General features: G+C 56.6%; 1 protein-coding gene across 2 annotated transcripts; it reads left to right on the forward strand.

Annotated features, from left to right (window-relative positions):
* Positions 1-9,804: 9,804 nt before the first annotated feature.
* On the forward strand, positions 9,805-15,414 carry PEX11G (peroxisomal biogenesis factor 11 gamma). Of its 2 annotated transcripts, XM_059695737.1 has the most exons (5): positions 9,810-9,970; positions 11,191-11,379; positions 11,772-11,950; positions 14,161-14,223; positions 14,787-15,414. In XM_059695737.1, the coding sequence occupies exons 1-5, from the start codon at positions 9,911-9,913 to the stop codon at positions 15,019-15,021; spliced, it is 726 nt and encodes a 241-aa protein (XP_059551720.1). In that variant the 5' UTR covers positions 9,810-9,910; the 3' UTR covers positions 15,022-15,414. The 2 variants fall into 2 exon arrangements, with proteins under 2 accessions (XP_059551721.1, XP_059551720.1); XM_059695738.1 differs by lacking the exon at positions 14,161-14,223 and having other exon boundaries at positions 9,805-9,970.
* The last annotated feature ends 1,635 nt before the right edge of the window (positions 15,415-17,049 follow it).

A 17,049-nucleotide genomic window follows, 5' to 3' on the forward strand; every position in this document is an offset into this window, starting at 1 on the left:
GCCCAGGCCTGATGCCTCGGCCAGAGGCATAGACCCCCATCACCCTCCGATCGCCTGATCGGCCCCTTGCCCAGGCCTGACGCCTCCGCCAGAGGCATAGACCCCCATCACCCTCCGATCGCCTGATCAGCCCCTTGCCCAGGCCTGACGCCTCCGCCAGAGGCGTACACCCCCATCACCCTCCGATCGCCTGATCGGCCCCTTGCCCAGGCCTGACGCCTCTGCCAGAGGTGTCAGGCTTGGACAGGGGACCCCCATCTCCCCCTGATCACTGGCTCTGGCCCCCGCCCAGGCCTGAGGCCTCTGGCCCAGGAATCATGCCTGGGCAGGGGACCCCCATCTCCCTCTGATCGCTTGCTCCACCCCCCGCCCAAGCCTGATGCCTCTGACCCAGGCTTCAGGCCTGGGCAAGGGGACCATCATATCCCCCCAATCCCCGGCTCCGCCCCCCACCCAGGCCTGATGCCTTGGCCAGAGGAGTTGACCCTCATCACCCTCCGATCACCAATCACCGGATCGGTCCCTTGACCAGGCCTGAGGCCTCTGGCAGAGGTGTCAGGCCTGGGCAGGGGACCCCCAGCTCCCCGCGGTTGCAGGCTCCGCCCCTGCCCAAACCTAACACCTCTGGCCTAGGCGTTCGTCCCGGGCAGCAGGGACCCACAGCTGCAGCGGCCCCGTGATCGTGGGCTCCGCTTTAGGCCCAGGCAAGGGACCCCTAGCTCCCGGGACTGCCAGCTTCCACCGTGCCCAGCTCCCATCGCTGGCTCCACCCCTACTTCCTGCTATCACTGGCCAGGGCGGCAAAGGAGCCTGATTCTCCGATCATGGCTGGGGGGCAGGGCAAAGGCGGCCCCAGGGCCGCCTTTGCCCTGCCCCCCAGCTCTTAGCTCCCCCCTGGGTTTCCGATCACTGTCAGTGGCAGGGGGCTTCTTCCTGCTTTCCCTTTCCCCTCCCTGCATTGTGCCTACATATGCAAATTAACCGCCATCTTGTTGGCAGTTTACTGCCAATCTTAGTTGGCAGTTAACTGCCAATCATAGTTGGCAGTTAACTGCCAATCATAGTTGGCAGTTAACTGCCAATCATAGTTGGCAGTTAATTTGCATATAGCCCTGATTAGCCAATGAAAAGGGTATCATCGTACGCCAATTACCATTTTTCTCTTTTATTAGATAGGATAATGAAATGCATTGCAATGTAAATAGAAGGTGACCAGTGCTGTGGGAACTAAAGTCACAAGGGTGGGAGGATGGGGGTCAGGGTGGGGGGCTGCCGCTTTAGAAAGGAAGGCATCCCTGAGATGACAGGTAAGCAAAGGCCTGAGGAAGGTAGAGGGGGCATTTGGGCGCCTGAAGAGCAGCGGGCACAGTGAGCATGGGGAGCGGGAGGAATTGACCTCCGCGTTCTGCAGTGTCTGAGGGGGAGCCCTCTCTCCTCACCCGCAGTCCTCGGCTCTCCCCTCCATGTCTGGGAGTCCTTCTGTCTCTGCCATACTCCTCCCTGGTGGCCCTGCCTCTGCAGTTGTCCTGGGTCCTGACTATTCCCCGATCCCTTCCTGTCCACAGGCTGTCAGAGGTCTGCCTACCTCGCACTCAAGTCTCTGACCTTCAGCTCCAGTCTCTCAGGATCCTGTTTAGTTGACTAGGACTTTCTTGCCTTCCTCAGAGCAGAAGTGTCTCTCCCACCGTTTTCCCTGCTCCGTGGAGACCAGGCCCGCGGGTGCCAGCAGCACTCCCAGCTCAGGCTCACCTCCTGCGGGAAGCCCTCCCAGACCACTTCAGCCCACCACTACGTCTCATGTTGACCGCTAGGGAAAACATGCATCAAGGACTTGACTCCTTGAGTCTCAGTTTTGTCCCCTGGACAGTGGGGCTCGGTAACTACTTTGGAAAGCAGCCGTGAGGATTCATACAAGAGGCTGCGGGTCTCTTCTTACCATTGTCTCGAGTTTTCCTCGAGACACAAATCACAGGTTTTTAGTCACCTTGGAATGAGTAGCTGGGCTCCTGTGCGCTTCAGCTTCCTCTCAGGGATGAAGAAGATAGGGTACCTACCTCGAGGGGTGGCATGGGAGCCAATGAGCCTTAGAAAATGCACGTGACGGGTTGACCCTCTGACTCCCTCTGTCCCCTGACCCTCTGACTCCCTCTGTCCTGTCTCCCAGAGACGCTCACGTGCTCCCGCCTTCCCATTGTGACTCAAGAGCTTGCCCGCCAATGCTGTCACAGTGGTCCCCCAGCAACTCTGGGGGCAGCGAGGAGAGAAGTTGGGAGCAAGACCAGAGGGCCCTGCCTCCTGCGGCCTCAGGGAGCCTCCACAGACTTGACTCCTTCACGTCTCAGTTTTGTCCCCTGGACAGTGGGGCTGGGAGTGGTAGCTACTTGGAAAGCAGCGGTGAGGATTCATACAAGAGGCTGCGGGTCTCTTCTTACCATCGTCTCGAGTTTTCCTCTTCATCTGCCTCCTAAATCTCCCACGCAAGCTGGGAAATCTCTCTGCGTCATTGCCCCGCTTACTGTCCCCCCAGGGCTCGCGGGCCTCCAAGGCCCCCTTAAAGCGCCAGTGCCCACCCCTCCAGCCCATGACCCTCAGGGGCACACCTGTGGTTGGACAAATCCGGGCTTAGGACTCAGTGCAGCTGGGAAGAGCACAGGCCAGGGGAGTGTGGGCATCTCAGGAGGGTGTAGGGGCCTGATCAGGCTTGGACTTGTCTCCGGTGCTTTGGGGGCGGTTTAGAGAAGTGGGGCTCTAGCCTGGCCGGTGTGGCTCCGTGGATAGAGCGTTGGCCTGAGGACTAAGGAGTCCTGGGTTTGATTCCGGTCAAGGGCACACACCTAGATTGTAGGTTTGGTCTCCAGTCCAAATCAGGACAGGAGTGGGAGGCAGCCAATCGATGTGCCTCACATCAATGTTTCTCTCTCTGTCTCTTCCCCTTCCCTTACACTCTCTCTAAAATTCAATGGAGCCCTGCCTTTGTGGCTCAGTGGTTGAAAGTTGACCTAGGAACCAGGAGGTCACAGTTTGAAAGTTGTGGGCTCAATCCCCTGTAGGGGGTGTGCAGGAGGCAGACAATCAATGATTCTCTTTCACCATTGATATTTCTATCTTCCTCTCCCTTCCTCTCTAAAATCAATAAAAATAAAAATGGGTGGGGGGGGGGAGGAAAGAACCTAGAAAGATAAAATTAAGAGCTTTGATAAAAAGTATTTTTTATTTTTCTTATTATTTTATTTTTAAATAATTCTTTATTGTTGAAAATATTACATCTGTCCCCTTTTGTTCCCCCATTGACCCCCTCCAGCCAGCCCCCGCCCCCCTCACCCCAGACCCTCAACACCCCATTGTCTGTGTCCATGGGCCATGCACATATGCATACAAGGTCCTTGGTTGATTACCTCCCACCCACCCACCCTCCCCCGCCTTCCATCCAAGAGATAAAAAAATATATTAAAAAAAAAAATCAGCAGCCCTAACCGGTTTGGCTCAGTGGATAGAGCGTTGGCCTGTGGACTCAAGGGTCCCGGGTTTGATTCTGGTCAAGGGCATGTACCTTGGTTGCGGGCACATCCCCAGTGGGGAGTGTGCAGGAGGCAGCTGATCGGTGTTTCTCTCTCATGGATGTTTCTAACTCTCTATCCCTCCCCCATCTTCTCTGTAAAAAATCAATAAAATATATTTTTTAAAAAATCAACAAAAGATGCTCGGGTGGGGATTAACAAAAAGAGAAAAGGAAAGGAAAGGAAGAAGTGGGGCTCTGCTCTGCATTGCAGGCTTTTACTGGTTGGAGGTTTGACTTCCTTTTTTCGGAAGATCTGACAAATAAAAAGAATGTATACAACAGGAAAGGGGATGCAGAGTTAGTGTTGCTGTTGTTGTTGTTATTATTATTATTATTATTATTATTTTTTTTTTGTAGTTTCAGAGAGGAAGGGAGAGGGAGAGAGAGATAGAAACATCAATGATGAGAGAGAATAATTGATTGGCTGCCTCCTCCATGCCCCAGCACACAACCCGGGCATGTGCCCTGACTGGAATCAAACCGCCTCCTGGTTCATGGGTTTGACCCTCCGCCCCTGAGCCACGCCGGCCGGGTGGGAGTTAGTGTTTAAGGGGGACAGAGCTTTAGTTTGGGATGACAGCAAAGCTCTGGAGGTGAATGATGACTGCACAACAGTGTGAATGCACTTAATGCCACTGAACTGGACACTTAAAGATGATTAAAATGGCAATTGTATATATATATATTTTAATTAAATCTTTATTGTTCAGATTATTACATTTGTTCCTCTTTTTTCCCCCCATAACTCCCCTCCTCCCAGTTCCCACCCCACCCTCCGCCCTCACTCCCCACCCACTCTCCTCATCCATAGGTGCATGATTTTTGTCCAGTCTCTTCCCGCATCCCCCACACCCCTCCCCCCCAAGAATAGTCAGTCCATTCCCTTTCTATGTCCCTGATTCTATTATAATCACCAGTTCATTCTGTTCATCAGATTATTTATTCACTTGATTCTTAGATTCACTTGTTGATAGATGCGTATTTGTTGTTCATGATTTGTAACTTTACCTTTTTCTTCTTCTTCCTCTTCTTAAAGGATACCTTTCAGCATTTCATATAATACTGGTTTGGTGGTGATGAACTCCTTTAGCTTTTCCTTATCTGTGAAGCTCTTTATCTGACCTTCGATTCTGAATGATAGCTTTGCTGGATAAAGTCATCTTGGTTGTAGGTTCTTGGTATTCATCACTTTGAATATTTCTTGCCACTCCCTTCTGGCCTGCAAAGTTTCTGTTGAGAAATCAGCTGACAGTCGTATGGGTATTCCCTTGTAGGTAACTGACTGTTTTTCTCTTGCTGCTTTTAAGATTCTCTCTTTGTCTTTTGCTCTTGGCATTTTAATTATGATGTGTCTTGGTGTGGTCCTCTTTGGATTCCTTTTGTTTGGGGTTCTCTGCGCTTCCTGAACTTGTAAGTCTATTTCTTTCACCAGGTAGGGGAAGTTTTCTGTCATTATTTCTTCAAATAGGTTTTCAATATCTTGCTCTCTCTCATCTTCTGGCACCCCTAAAATTCGGATGTTGGTACGCTTGAAGCTGTCCCAGAGGCTCCTTACACTATCTTCATATTTTTGGATTCTTTTTTCATTTTGCTTTTCTGGTTGGGTGTTTTTTGCTTCTTCGCATTTCAAATCTTTGACTCGATTCTTGCGCTCCTCTGGTCTGCTGTTGGGAGTCTGTATAATATTCTTTATTTCAGTCAGTGTATGCTTAATTTCTAGTTGGTCCTTTATCAAAACATTGAGGGTCTCATTAGATTTCTTGAAGATCTCACTATATTTATCGGCGGTCTCACCAGTCTTTTCGAGGGCCTTACTAAATTTATCGGCGGCTTCTAGACAGTTCTTGAGAGACCTTAAAAGTGTGGTTTTGAACTCTATATCCTCCATTTCTGTCATTTGTGTCCTGTTTCTTTGTCTCCGCATTTTTTATGCTTTCTTGGTGCACCCCCTAGTGGTCTTTGCGTGCAGTCTTGTTGTAGTTAAGCCTTTATTGTTGTAGGTAACACTGGGGGGCATTTGACCTTCAGGCCAACTGGCTGTGAGCGGCAATTGTATATTGTATGTATATTTTACCACAATAAAAAATTTGTAAAAGGCCGGAACCGGTTTGGCTCAGTGGATAAGAGCGTTGGCCTGCGGACTGAAAGGTCCCAGGTTCGATTCCGGTCAAGGGCATGTACCTGGGTTGCGGGCACATCCCCAGTAGGAGATGTGCAGGAGGCAGCTGATCGATGTTTCTCTCTCATCGATGTTTCTAACTCTCTATCTCTCTCCCTTCCTCTCTGTAAAAAATCAATAATATATATAAAAAAATTGTAAAAGGAAAGAAGATAAACATGAAATAAAGATATAAAGGTAGTAAACCCCGTCTGAGTTCATCATACCCCCAATCACCACTGAATTGGTCCTTTTTTTGAGATATAATTGACATGCAACATTATGGAAGTTTAAGGGTTACAACCTATTGATCTGAATCACCTACATTGCATTGTGTTGCCATTGTAGCTAACACCCCTACGGTCTCACATCACTGTAATTTCTTCTAATTTGGGAACAAGATCTAGTCTCTGAACAAGTTTAATGTTTATGGTACAGTTTTGCTGTAACTCCTGTGCTGAGTAATGAGTCCTGGGTCTTCAGGACTCATTTACCGAGTGGGTCCCTCTTCACTAAATTTGAGCTAATTGTTGTGTTCACTGAGTTAAGGTCCCATCAGCTGCCCCCAGCACTGAGCCCCGTCAACAGGGCTTTGGTGCAGCCAGGCTGGTACAAGTGCACAGGCCAGCCGAGTCCCTTGCCCGTGGGAAAGCAGGGAAGCAAGGGAAGAAGGAGCTATTATCGAGGACCTTAATTTGCACCCAGCAGTCTGAGGAGTGAAGCAGGAACCAAGCTGGGATTGGTCAAGGAGCAGCGAATGTCTGTCTCTGGCCGCTGCTGCTCTTGGGCAGTGCTCACGCTTCGCCTGTCAGACATGACGATGACTGGCCGTATTTTGTGTTGTTCCCCATGGTCACTGTGTGCCCCGTCCGCTGATGGCTGTGAAAGCACTGATGTCTGGCAGGAGCGGGAGAAGGCCAGGGCCTTGTTGTGACTGCCAGGCCAGCGCTCAGCAATGCCAAGGTCAGCGGGACCAGCAGGCCAGCTCCTATCTCCTTCTCAAAGGTCAAGCTCAGCCCTAACCAGATGGTGGAGGACGCTGGGCGGGCTGGGCAGGGTCTGCGAAGTTCACGGCTGTGCCCTTGGTGCCTGAGCAGGGCCAGGCACACAGGGGGCTGTTACAAGGTGGCCGGGGACCCGTCGCTCAGGCAGGCTCTGCAGGCCCAGAGCTTGGCTTAGATTTTTTTTCTGGGGGGAACAGTGTCTCCAGTTGGGGGCTGGGGGGACACCAACCCCTGCACCCTAGTCTAAAGCAAGGAGGGCTGTGATTGGGTGTGGGGATTAAAGAATCTCTGGGGTGTTGTGGGAAAGCAGGCCTGGGGGCAGCGGGGACTTGGGGTCCAGGTGAGAGATGGGGGTTCCTTATGGAGGAGGCTGTGGGCTGGGAAGAATTGGATGGGCTCAAGGGGTATTTTGGTGACTGTTGGGACATGGGTGGAGCATGTGTGGAGGGAAAGAGTAAGCATGGCGCCCAGGTCTCCTGTGGCTGAGTGGCAGTGCGGCCGGAGGGCTGGGCGGCTGTGGGACCTCCCTGGGATGGGGACATGGGAGAACAAGATGTGTGGGGATGACGCTGTGGTCAGTCTGGCACTTGCTGAGTGTGAGGGGGCTTGTAGGATGCACAGGGGAAGTGTCCAGGTGGGAGCAGGAGACTGGTCAGGACTGGGGGAGGACGGGGAGAGGCCAGTGAAGGAGGCCAAGTCGTGGGAGCGGACAAGGCCTCCCAGGACAGTGTGGGTACAGCATGAGGAAGGGAGTGTGCACAGGCAGCTGAGCCCTGAAGGCGACACTTCCTGAGAGCTGGTTGGGGCCAGGCTGTGGGGAGATAGCAGCCACCAAGACAGATACAAATCCCTGCCCTGGTGTAGTTCACATTCTGTTGAGGCGAGACAAGTAAGTAGACAGCTAGCTAATGCAACAAAAATACAGTTGCACTTGATAGTGTTACAAGCTAAGGAGAAAAATCAGACACAGGAAAGGTGGGTGGGAAGGGCGGCCCTGTGAGGGGAGGTCCTGGGAGAAGATGATGTTTGAGTAAACCTGAGGGGGAGGCGAAGGAGGGGCCAAGTGGGGCTCTGGAAGGTGAGCATTCCTCGCAGAGGGAACGGCCAGTGCAAAGATCCTGAGGCAGGATGTGCTGCAGCTTCAAGGAATAGGAACCAGGCAGTGGTTGGGAAGGAGTGAGTGAGACAGAATGAGTCATAGGAGTTGAAACCAAGAGGAAATATTTTGCAAAAGGCAATCAGTCAATATCATTAGTCATTAGGAAAAGGCCAAACAAAGTTACATTGAAATACCACTTCACATCCAGTAGAATGACTGTAATAATAATTTTTAAGAAGCAAAATAAAAGTGTTGGCAAGAATGTGGAGAATTTTGTGCATCATTGGTGGGAATGTAAAATGGTACAGCCACTGTGGAAACCAATGTTTTAACTTTTCCTCAAAAAGTCAACCATAGCCCTAGCTCAGTGGTTCTCAACCTTCCTAATGCCGTGACTCTTAAATACAGTTCCTCATGTTGTGGTGACCCCCAACCATAAAATTATTTTCGTTGCTACTTCATAACTGTAATGTTGCTACTGTTATGAGTCGTCATGTAAATATCTGATATGCAGGATGTATTTTCATGGTTACAAATTGAACATAATTAAAGCATAGTGATTCATCACAAAAACAATATGTAATTATATATGTGTTTTCCGATGGTCTTAGGTGACCCCTGTGAAAGGGTTGTCGTGACCCACAGGTTGGTGACCCACAGGTTGAGAACCGCTGCCCTAGCTGGTTTGCTCAATGGATAGAGCAGGCCTGTGGACTGAAGGGTCTCGGGTTCGATTCCCGTCAACCGCACATGCTCAGGTTGTGGGCTCAATCCCCAGTAGGGGGCGTGCAGGAGGCAGCCAATCAATGATTCTCTCCCTCTCCCTCTCCCTTCCTTTCTGAGATCAATAAAAATATATTAAAGAAAAAGTCAATCATAGAGTTACTGTATGATCTAGCAATTCCACTCTTCGGTCTCTACCCAACGGTACTGAACGCAGGGACTTGGACAGGTACACGCACACTTACGTCCACAACAGCACTAGTCACAACAGCCGAGAGGAGGAAACAGCCTCGGTGTCCATGAGCTGATCAACAGGTACACAAGCGTGGCCCACCCGTAGGATGGAGTATTATCCGAAAGGAATGAACTCCAGCCTGGGTTATCCTCAACAATACTCTGCCCAGTGAAGGAAGCCGGACACAAATGGCCTCGTACTGTGACTCCATTTATATGAGATGCCCAGAACAGGCGAACCCAGAGACAGAAAACAGACGGTGGTCCCAGGTGGGGAGGGGGAGTGAGTGACTGCCGACTGACACGCGTCTGTCCTTTCAGGGTGAGGAGAACGTTTCTATTAGAAAGGAGTGCTGTTTATACAGCACATGAATGTGCTAACCGCCCTTGAACTGTACTTTTTAAAATGGAGACTTTTATTGCAAAAAAAGGAAACAGGCTCTGTTAACTTTTTGGAAAAAAAAAAAAGTATCTGACTTGCTGATGAGACAGTGCCTGCATATTGCACAAAATTCCAAAGCTACGAAGAGGCACGAAAGTGGAAGTTTAATCTCCTCTTCCCGCCGCCAGTCACTGGGGTTAGCAGATTCTTGCCTGCTCTCTGGCGCGAACCTGCGCGGACCAACTTAAGCAGAAAATGCGGAAAGGGTGCAACAGCAACAAGAAGCGCCTTGGATCCGAGCGAACGGGTTTGGGGATTTTGCTTGAAATAATTGTTCCCCGTGGGCAGAGGAGGCTGGTTACACTGCGCTGGGCCAGGGAAGGGTTAGGGCTAGGGTTAGGGCGCCCGCGGGCAGAGGGCAGAGGGCGCACGGCCCGCAGCAAACTCGGTTAGTCAAAGGGCGGGGTCGGTGTGTTCAGTGGTTAGAGTGCGGGTGTGATTCCTGGTCAAGGGCACTGCCTGGGCTGCAGGTTCACCCCCGCCCCTGGAGGCAACCAATCCACGTCTTCCGTCTCTGTTCCTCTGTCTGTCTGTCCCTCCCTTCCACGCTCTCTAAAAAGTAGGTGAAAGGTGAGGATTAACGAGAAGGAAAGAAAGGGCCGGTTCCGGGACAAAGGGCTGCGGCCGCGCCGGCGCAGAAGGTCCCGGGCAGCGGGGAGGGGGGGCCCCCGCGAGGTGACGGCGGGTTGCCATGGCGGCGCTGAGCGGCCTGGCGTCGGCGCTGGAGTCGTACCGCGGCCGCGACCGCCTGGTGAGGCTGGGACGGAGCGCAGCCGAGGCCCCCGGATCGGGCCCAACCTCAGACCCGGGAAGCGGAGGCCGCGGGCGGGATCCCCGTGCAGCGGGCCCTGCCCCGCGGGGCTCAGCCCGGCCCAGCGGCGACCTCCGGGCGGCCCCGGCCCCAGCAGCGCTTCGGGGCAGTGCCCGCCGACCTAGCGCCGGGCTGGGCGGACCCGACCGGACCGCCAAGAAGGGGGCGGGCTGGGCCGTCTCAGGACGTGCGCTTCCACCGGCTCAGCCGCGGGGCGGCACTGCCACCAGAGCCGCGGACGTCCCGGGTCTGCCCGCTTGTCCGGGGAAATCGCGGGGATTCGGGTCTGGATGTTGGCGATGAGCGCAGCCTCTCTGGTTGGGACCCCCTGACTCCCTCCAAGCCCCCGTCGCTCTCCGGCGGCCTCACGGGCCAGCAGAGGGCGCCCCGGGCGGGGCAGGCAGTTCAGTCCCCACCCCTGCTGCTCAGCGAGGGGGTGTAAGACCGGGAGAAGCGGGCGGAATCAAGATGGAAGGTGGCGAGGCTGACCCGGTTCACACGCCCCACAGCACCGAGCGGGCTGCTTCTTACGGAATAATTTATGCAGATCACCCTTCGTCCGCGGCCGAGGCAGCCTCCCGTCCCCATCGCCCAGCCCGGCCCGGTTCGTCCGGGTGGATGCAGATACACGTGTCTGCCTCGTCCGTTGCCAGCGGGGAAGGGAGGCCCGGAGGTGGGAAGTGGGGTTCCCTTTTCTGGTCCCCATCACATCTGTCTCCGGAGGCCGTGGCCTCCTGACATGAGCCAGCCCTTTGTTAGAGTCGGCGCAGTGCCTTCTGGACAACATGTCCTGGTTTTCCATTCGTCCTGCGCGTTTCTTTTTGAACTTTCAGCTTTTATTGAAACCTTGTTGAGTTACCAGTGGTTCTCCACCTTCTGGCCCTTTAAATACAGCTCCTCATGTTGTGACCCAACCATAACATTATTTTCGTTGCTACTTCCTAACTGTGATGTTGCTACTGTGGTGAATCGTCATGTAAATATCTGATCTGCAGGGTGGTCTTAGGCGACCCCTGTGAAAGGGTCGTTCGACCGCCAGAGGGGTCCCCACCGACTGGTTGAGAACCTCTGAGACTCTCCTGCCTGCTCACCCGCAGGCCCCCCTCCAGGTGCTCCCCTCCGCCGGGAGCAGAGCCTGCTGACAGTGTCTGCTTCCCCAGCTCCGGACCCTGGCGTACTGCTCCCAGCTGGTCGGCGGGGTGTTGGTGGAACAAGGCCCGGCCAGGGCAGACGTGGGGGCGCGCCTGCTGGCGGTGTCCTCCCAGCTCAGCGGCTGTCGGACCATCCTTCGCCTCTTCGATGACGTGGCCATGTTTGTGTACACGAAGCAGTATGGCCTGGGGGCAGAGGTAAGGGGTGCAGCCCGCAGGGACTTGTCTAAAGGCACCTGTGCAGCAGAGTCCTGCAGGTCCATGGCCTGAGGCGCGTCCCTGTAGGTGGCAGCTCACCCTGAGCACCTCAGTTTGCCTGTTTGCCAGGATGGTGACCACCCCTCTGGTTTGGGAGAGGGACCCGTCCTGCAGCCTGGAGTTACCACCCCACCCAGCTCTGCCCCACCAGCTTCTCTGAGGACTGCCTGCCTGCTTCCCTCCCAGGGTCCTGTGCAGGGAGCCTGTGGCAGGGCAGGGAGGCTGCGAGGCAGGGGGTCCAGAGTCATGGCTTTTCATGGCCTGGCCCGGGCCCCTAATATGGGCAGTGGGTAGGTCGGCCCTAGGCCCAGCTCCCTCTCCTGGTCCTGCAGGAGGAGGACATCTTGGTCCGCTGTGTGTCTGTCCTGGGCAACCTGGCCGACCAGCTGTACTACCCCTGTGAGCACATTGCCTGGGCTGCTGATGCCAAGATCCTCCACGTGGACGCCGCCCGGTGGTGGGTGCTGAGCACGGCCTTCTGGGGGCTCTCGCTGCTGCTGGGGATTGTCAGGTAGGCGTTGCCGCTGCTCCCGCGGGCTGGAGGGAGGGAGCGCTCATCGCTGGTGCGGTTGGCAGACAGGCGGGAGCTGTGTGGTCTTGGCCGCCCTGCTATTCCTATTGTTGCCACCTCACTGTGTGCACCCGACCACGGCACACAGACGTGGCTTTGAACAACACACGTTGATTGTCTTAGAGTTCCGGAGGCCAGAAGCCCAACATGGTCTCACTGGGCTAACCTCAGGCTGTGGGCAGGGCTGTGGCCCTCTGGAGGCTCAGGGAGAATGTTCCTGCCTTTTCCAGTTTCTAGAATTCCTTCCTGCATTCCTTAGCTCCGGGCCCTTCCGTCTTTGAAGCACATCACCCCAGCCTCTGCTTCTGCTGCTGGGCCTCCCTCCTCTGAGGTCCCTGGTGTCGGCATTGGGCCCACCTGGATAACCTCCCAGCTCAAGACCCTTCACTCAGTCCCATCTGCCGCATAAGGGAACACACTCATGGATCCTGGGGATTAGGACGTGGGCATCCTTGGGGGCCATGATTGTGCCACTGGGCTCAGGAAGAATAACTGTGGCCTGGAGGAGTGGCCAGCGTGGCTGCCTTCACCGGGCCCCTGGGTCCTGCTCGCGTCGCCATCAGCAAACAGCCCTGGTGAAACAGCCAGGAGTTTCCTGCTGGCTGTGCTTCCAAAAGCCGTAGGTTCCTAGAACTTTAAAATAACGGTTTCCTCCCAAACATTTTCTTCTCTGCACATTGCTGAGCGGGTTTGTTCAGTCCCTTGGCCCAGAAAACACAGGGCGTGAAGGGCCTCCCGTGGCAGAATTTCATGCCGCAACAGTCTCTTGGGTCCCTGAAGGGAGGCAGCCGACCCCTGACCTTGAGGGCCTGGGGGAGGCGGGCGTGTCCCTCGCCCTGGGCTAGGCCTGCCATCCAATAGCCCTGTTCTCCCCGTTACAGATGCTCTAGTTACAGTTCATCCCAGACAGTCTGGAAAACAAACGAACCCCAAGTGGAAGATTCCAATCACCCACGGGCCAGAGGGGACCCCGAGATCCCGCTGTTTAGACTCTGATGACTCTTCTATCCTTTGACCTCACACTCTGCGGACACATTTTCCTTGCTCTGATCTCCTCGTTACACGGACGGGGCTTGGTCTTGATCATGAGCCCTCCTCACGTTCATGGTCACTGTGTCTGTGACCTTCCCGTGGGCGTGGGGCCCCGACAGGGGCCTGGGCTCTGGATACTCCCGAGGCTGCAGATCCCAGGGGCCTGGTGACCTCTGCGCTGAGATCCACCATTCCTGTTTTAGGGGCGGCCTCGATTCCATTCATTTTAAAAAATAGACTATATTTTAGAGCAGTTTTAGGTTCACAGCAAAACTGAGCTGAAAGTAGAGTTCCCACGTCCCACCTGCCCCACACAGCCTCCCAGCCATGGCGTGAGAGAGGGACATCCGTTGCAGTCGATGAGCCTGCACCGACATGTCATCCTCACCCGGCCGTGGTCTACACTAGGGTCCCTCCGCTGCACGGTCCCTGGGTCTGGTGAGATGTAACCCGACATCCACCATCACAGCATCACACAGAGCGGTTTCCCAGTCCTGACAATCCCGTGCTCTGCCTGATGCCACTCGTGTTTGGAGCATGTTGTTTTCCCAGGATTGTTCCGTATTTGGTGTTAGCAAGAGTGTGCAGTGGAGGAGCGTGTGTGCTCGTCATGACCAGGCGTCCTTAAGACCCCAGGATGCTGCAGAGTCACCTGGAAGGTTGGAGAGATGCCTGGGGCCAGAGGTTCTGATTCCACTGGTCTAGGGACCAAGCACCGAGGACTTGGTTTTGCCTTAGTTCCCCACTTACCTCACTACAGGTGTGGCCCTGCGTCCCATACTCTCTGGCCGCCTGCAGCCCAGGGTGCAGGGCCAGGTGGGCAGTCGGGGCGGGCGCTCTGCAGGCCTGAGAGCCCTGGGGGGGCACCAGGGGTGCCTGCGGCTGGCTGCTTCCTCCGCCTGCAGATGCCGGCCCTCCGAGCCCAGAAAGTTGTCAGGACCACTTCCCACAGGCTGGTTGGAGCCACTTACGGCAGAGCTCAGCACCCGTTAGGGTAACCTGTGGCCGAGCAGCAGGTGGCAGAGCCTCCCCAGGGCCTGCATTGGGGATCGAACCCTGGCACCCACCCTGCTGCTCTTGCCCTCCGGCAGGGCCCCTCATCCTCTCTGGTGTTGCAGGTCCCTGTGGGTGGTCCTGAAGCTGAGACAGCAGCTGAGGAGCCCTGCAGCGGCCGTCACCAGGTATTTCCCGGGGAGAACGGCCACCTTCCCTCTCACAGGCCCCAGGAGTTTCCCCAGCCTCCGGGGGTGCTCTGAGTTGCCACCATTATCAGCCCTGTCCCTGCACAAGGCCCGGGGGGAGGGGGGGCGGTGCCTGGGTCACCGGGCTCACCACAGCCTCCGGTAGCACCCTCACTTGTGGGGACAGTGAGGCTTGCTCGAGGCCCACAGGCAGGACACAGCAGCCAGGACTCGGGCTGAGTCCTCACGCTGCACCCGCAGAGCAGGACCGGAGGACCAGGGCAGTGTCCCTTTCTCCTGGGAACCGCTGTGCCTGGCGCAGGCCTGGGACCTGCCCGGGGCCAGTCCTGCCCCATCCCTGACTGGTTCCCGGGGTCAGGACTGAGATGTGGATTTGAGACGTTCCACACAGGTCTGTGCCCTGGTCACATGGGCTCCCTCTGGGGGTGACAGGACTCCTCCTTGCTCACAAACAGGGTCTGTGGTCACTACCCCCCCCTGCCCGTCCGGGCCAGCACAGGCACCCCTGGGCCTGCCCTGACGACTCCTCTTTGACCCCACAGCCAGCGGCCCCGGAGCACGCGGGGGGCCGTGGAGGCCCGGATCCAGTCGGAGCTCATGACCCTCCTGAGCAACCTGGCCGACCTGGCCAACGCCGTGCACTGGCTGCCCCCGGGTTTCCTGTGGGCCGGCCGCTTCCCCCCGTGGCTCGTGGGCCTCCTGGGCACCATCTCCTCCCTCCTCAGCGTGTTCCAGGCAGCCCGGGCCAGCGGCTGGGCGGACAAGGCCGCCTCCTGACCGGCCGGAGGTGCACGGACAGGAACCACCGGGCAGGAGGCTGGGTCTCTGCGCAAACCAGGGCCAGATGCGGGAGCTGCCACCCAGAGAACACAGGCGTGACCTGGGGCATGAGCTCAGTGAGGCAGGATGTGGTGGGCTGAGGTCCCCGGGTGCTGGGGGTCCGGGCCCTTCCACCCAGGGCCCCCCCCCCCCCCGCCCACTTGGAGGAGGCGTCTCTCAGGGCCAGAGCAGAGGACCCGGGACTCCCATGTAGACGAAAAGGCCACAGCGGCCTAAACAGCCTCACTCCCGTCCCTGGCATCCTGTACCCAGATAGGCAGGCCAGGATGGTACGCGCCAAACGGGCCTTCGGAAAGCTGACATGAGAATCAATTAAAACTGTGGTGCTGGTGCGAGGCCCAGGGTGTGTCCTTTTTCCTAAACGCACCAGCTCCTTGCCCCTCCCGTCCGCAGGCCCGCTCATTGCACGCCCTCTCCCTGCACCTTAGTTTAGGGAGGGCGTGCGGTACCACCTCTGGACGTGACGGCCCATGTGCCTGGGTGGCTTCTCAGGGGACAGAGCTGCAGTGGGAGGCCGCACCTCCCATGACCCTTTCTGGAACCTCTGGCCGGTGGTCCTATCGGTGAAGGCTGCTGGGGCAGCAGGCTGTGCTGGCTGCCACCCACGCTGCCTCCTGCCAGGCCGTGCCCACATCACATCCTTCCTCCTGATCCCTGGGAGGTGCTTGTGGTCGAAGCAGCTGACACTCAGCCACCGCTCGGACCAGGGCCGGCATCCTTCAGGCCAGTCCGGCACCTCGTAGGGTCCTCGCGGGCCGGCCGGTGTCTGAAGATGCCGTGGCGCTGCCTCCGCCTCAGGGAGGCGTGGCGGGACCGGTGCGCTTGTTTTCAGTCCGACATCTGCGGCCGCAAGTGCGTGCATGTGGCATTGGTAGATGCCCCCCAGCCTGCGCCTGCTGGGCGATCTCCATGTGTCCCTGGACCCTCCACCTTAGTCCCCGTGGGAAAAAGGGAATCAGGCTCTGCCTTACGTCCCCAAAGTGCCTGGAAGACTCACCAAGACCTGTGCTTGCAGTCTGAAGCCTCATGATGGCTCTTTTCTGGGAAGATAAGTGGCTGGCAACAGCGGGGATGGAGGGCTGCTCGGGGTAACATGGGTGCAGAAGAAACCCCACCCTACACTGGCTCAGTCTCCCCCTCCCTATTGCAAAGCCGAGCAGCTGGCATGTTCCAGCGCCCGAGGAACCAGCGAGACTAGGTGGGGTCAGAGCAGCACCGCCTGCCCGTCTGGAGACTCGGGGAGTACATTAAGCGCTGCACGAGTGGGCGAGCCACGTGGACACCTGGCTATGCCACATCAGGCCCCGGGGCTCTGGCTGCTGGTCAGCCTGGGGGCCACCGCTGGCCAGGCTCAGGCACACTGCTGGGCAGCTGAGATGACCCTGCCTGCAGAGTGGCCACACCCCTGCCCACTGCTAGGTCCTTGGTGGGGGGTAAGGCGTCACTGGTCCTGGGAGCACGTCTGTGGCAAACGGCTCAGGGAGCAGGGGGCCATCACCTCAGGGCCACAGGGCCAGGCTAGCCAGGGTGGGAGGGCGTGGCGGCATTCCCCAAAAGCTGACCTGCATTGGGGGGTTCACTCTGGGCCTTCTGCCTCTACCTCTGACTGTCCAAAAAGGATCATGCGGGGACTTCTCAGACGAACAGAGCAGACTCCGCTCGCCACAGGCGTGGGGTACAGGCAGCTGGTCAGGCTAGTCCTGAGGCTGCCTCCCTGCACTCCCCGCCCCAGCTACAGGGCAGGAGTGGGGACAGCAGCCGAGGGGGCTCCTAGGGTGTCGTGGGCCCACTGGGAGGTGGGACATCAGACTCTGGTCCTCAGGCTCCTGCAAGACTCTGGGTCTGGTCAGACCTCCCTCCAGTTCTCCTGCAGCACCTGGCGTGCGGCCCCGCTGGCGAGGTGAGCCTGGGGGAGCCCCACCAAGAGACGACCCTGCCGCAGTGAAGGACAGCCGCTCCGCCAGC

Source organism: Myotis daubentonii, chromosome 5 (genome assembly GCF_963259705.1).
Source record: "Myotis daubentonii chromosome 5, mMyoDau2.1, whole genome shotgun sequence".
Lineage (NCBI taxonomy): Eukaryota > Metazoa > Chordata > Mammalia > Chiroptera > Vespertilionidae > Myotis > Myotis daubentonii.

Excerpts from the sequence above, each read along its gene's own strand:
- PEX11G (XM_059695737.1), top strand. The coding sequence starts at position 9,911 with ATGGCGGCGCTGAGCGGCCTGGCGTCGGCGCTGGAGTCGTACCGCGGC. Across the intron at positions 9,971-11,190 it reads ACCGCGGCCGCGACCGCCTG|CTCCGGACCCTGGCGTACTG; the intron begins GTGAGGCTGGGA and ends CTGCTTCCCCAG. Across the intron at positions 14,224-14,786 it reads CCTGCAGCGGCCGTCACCAG|CCAGCGGCCCCGGAGCACGC; the intron begins GTATTTCCCGGG and ends TTGACCCCACAG.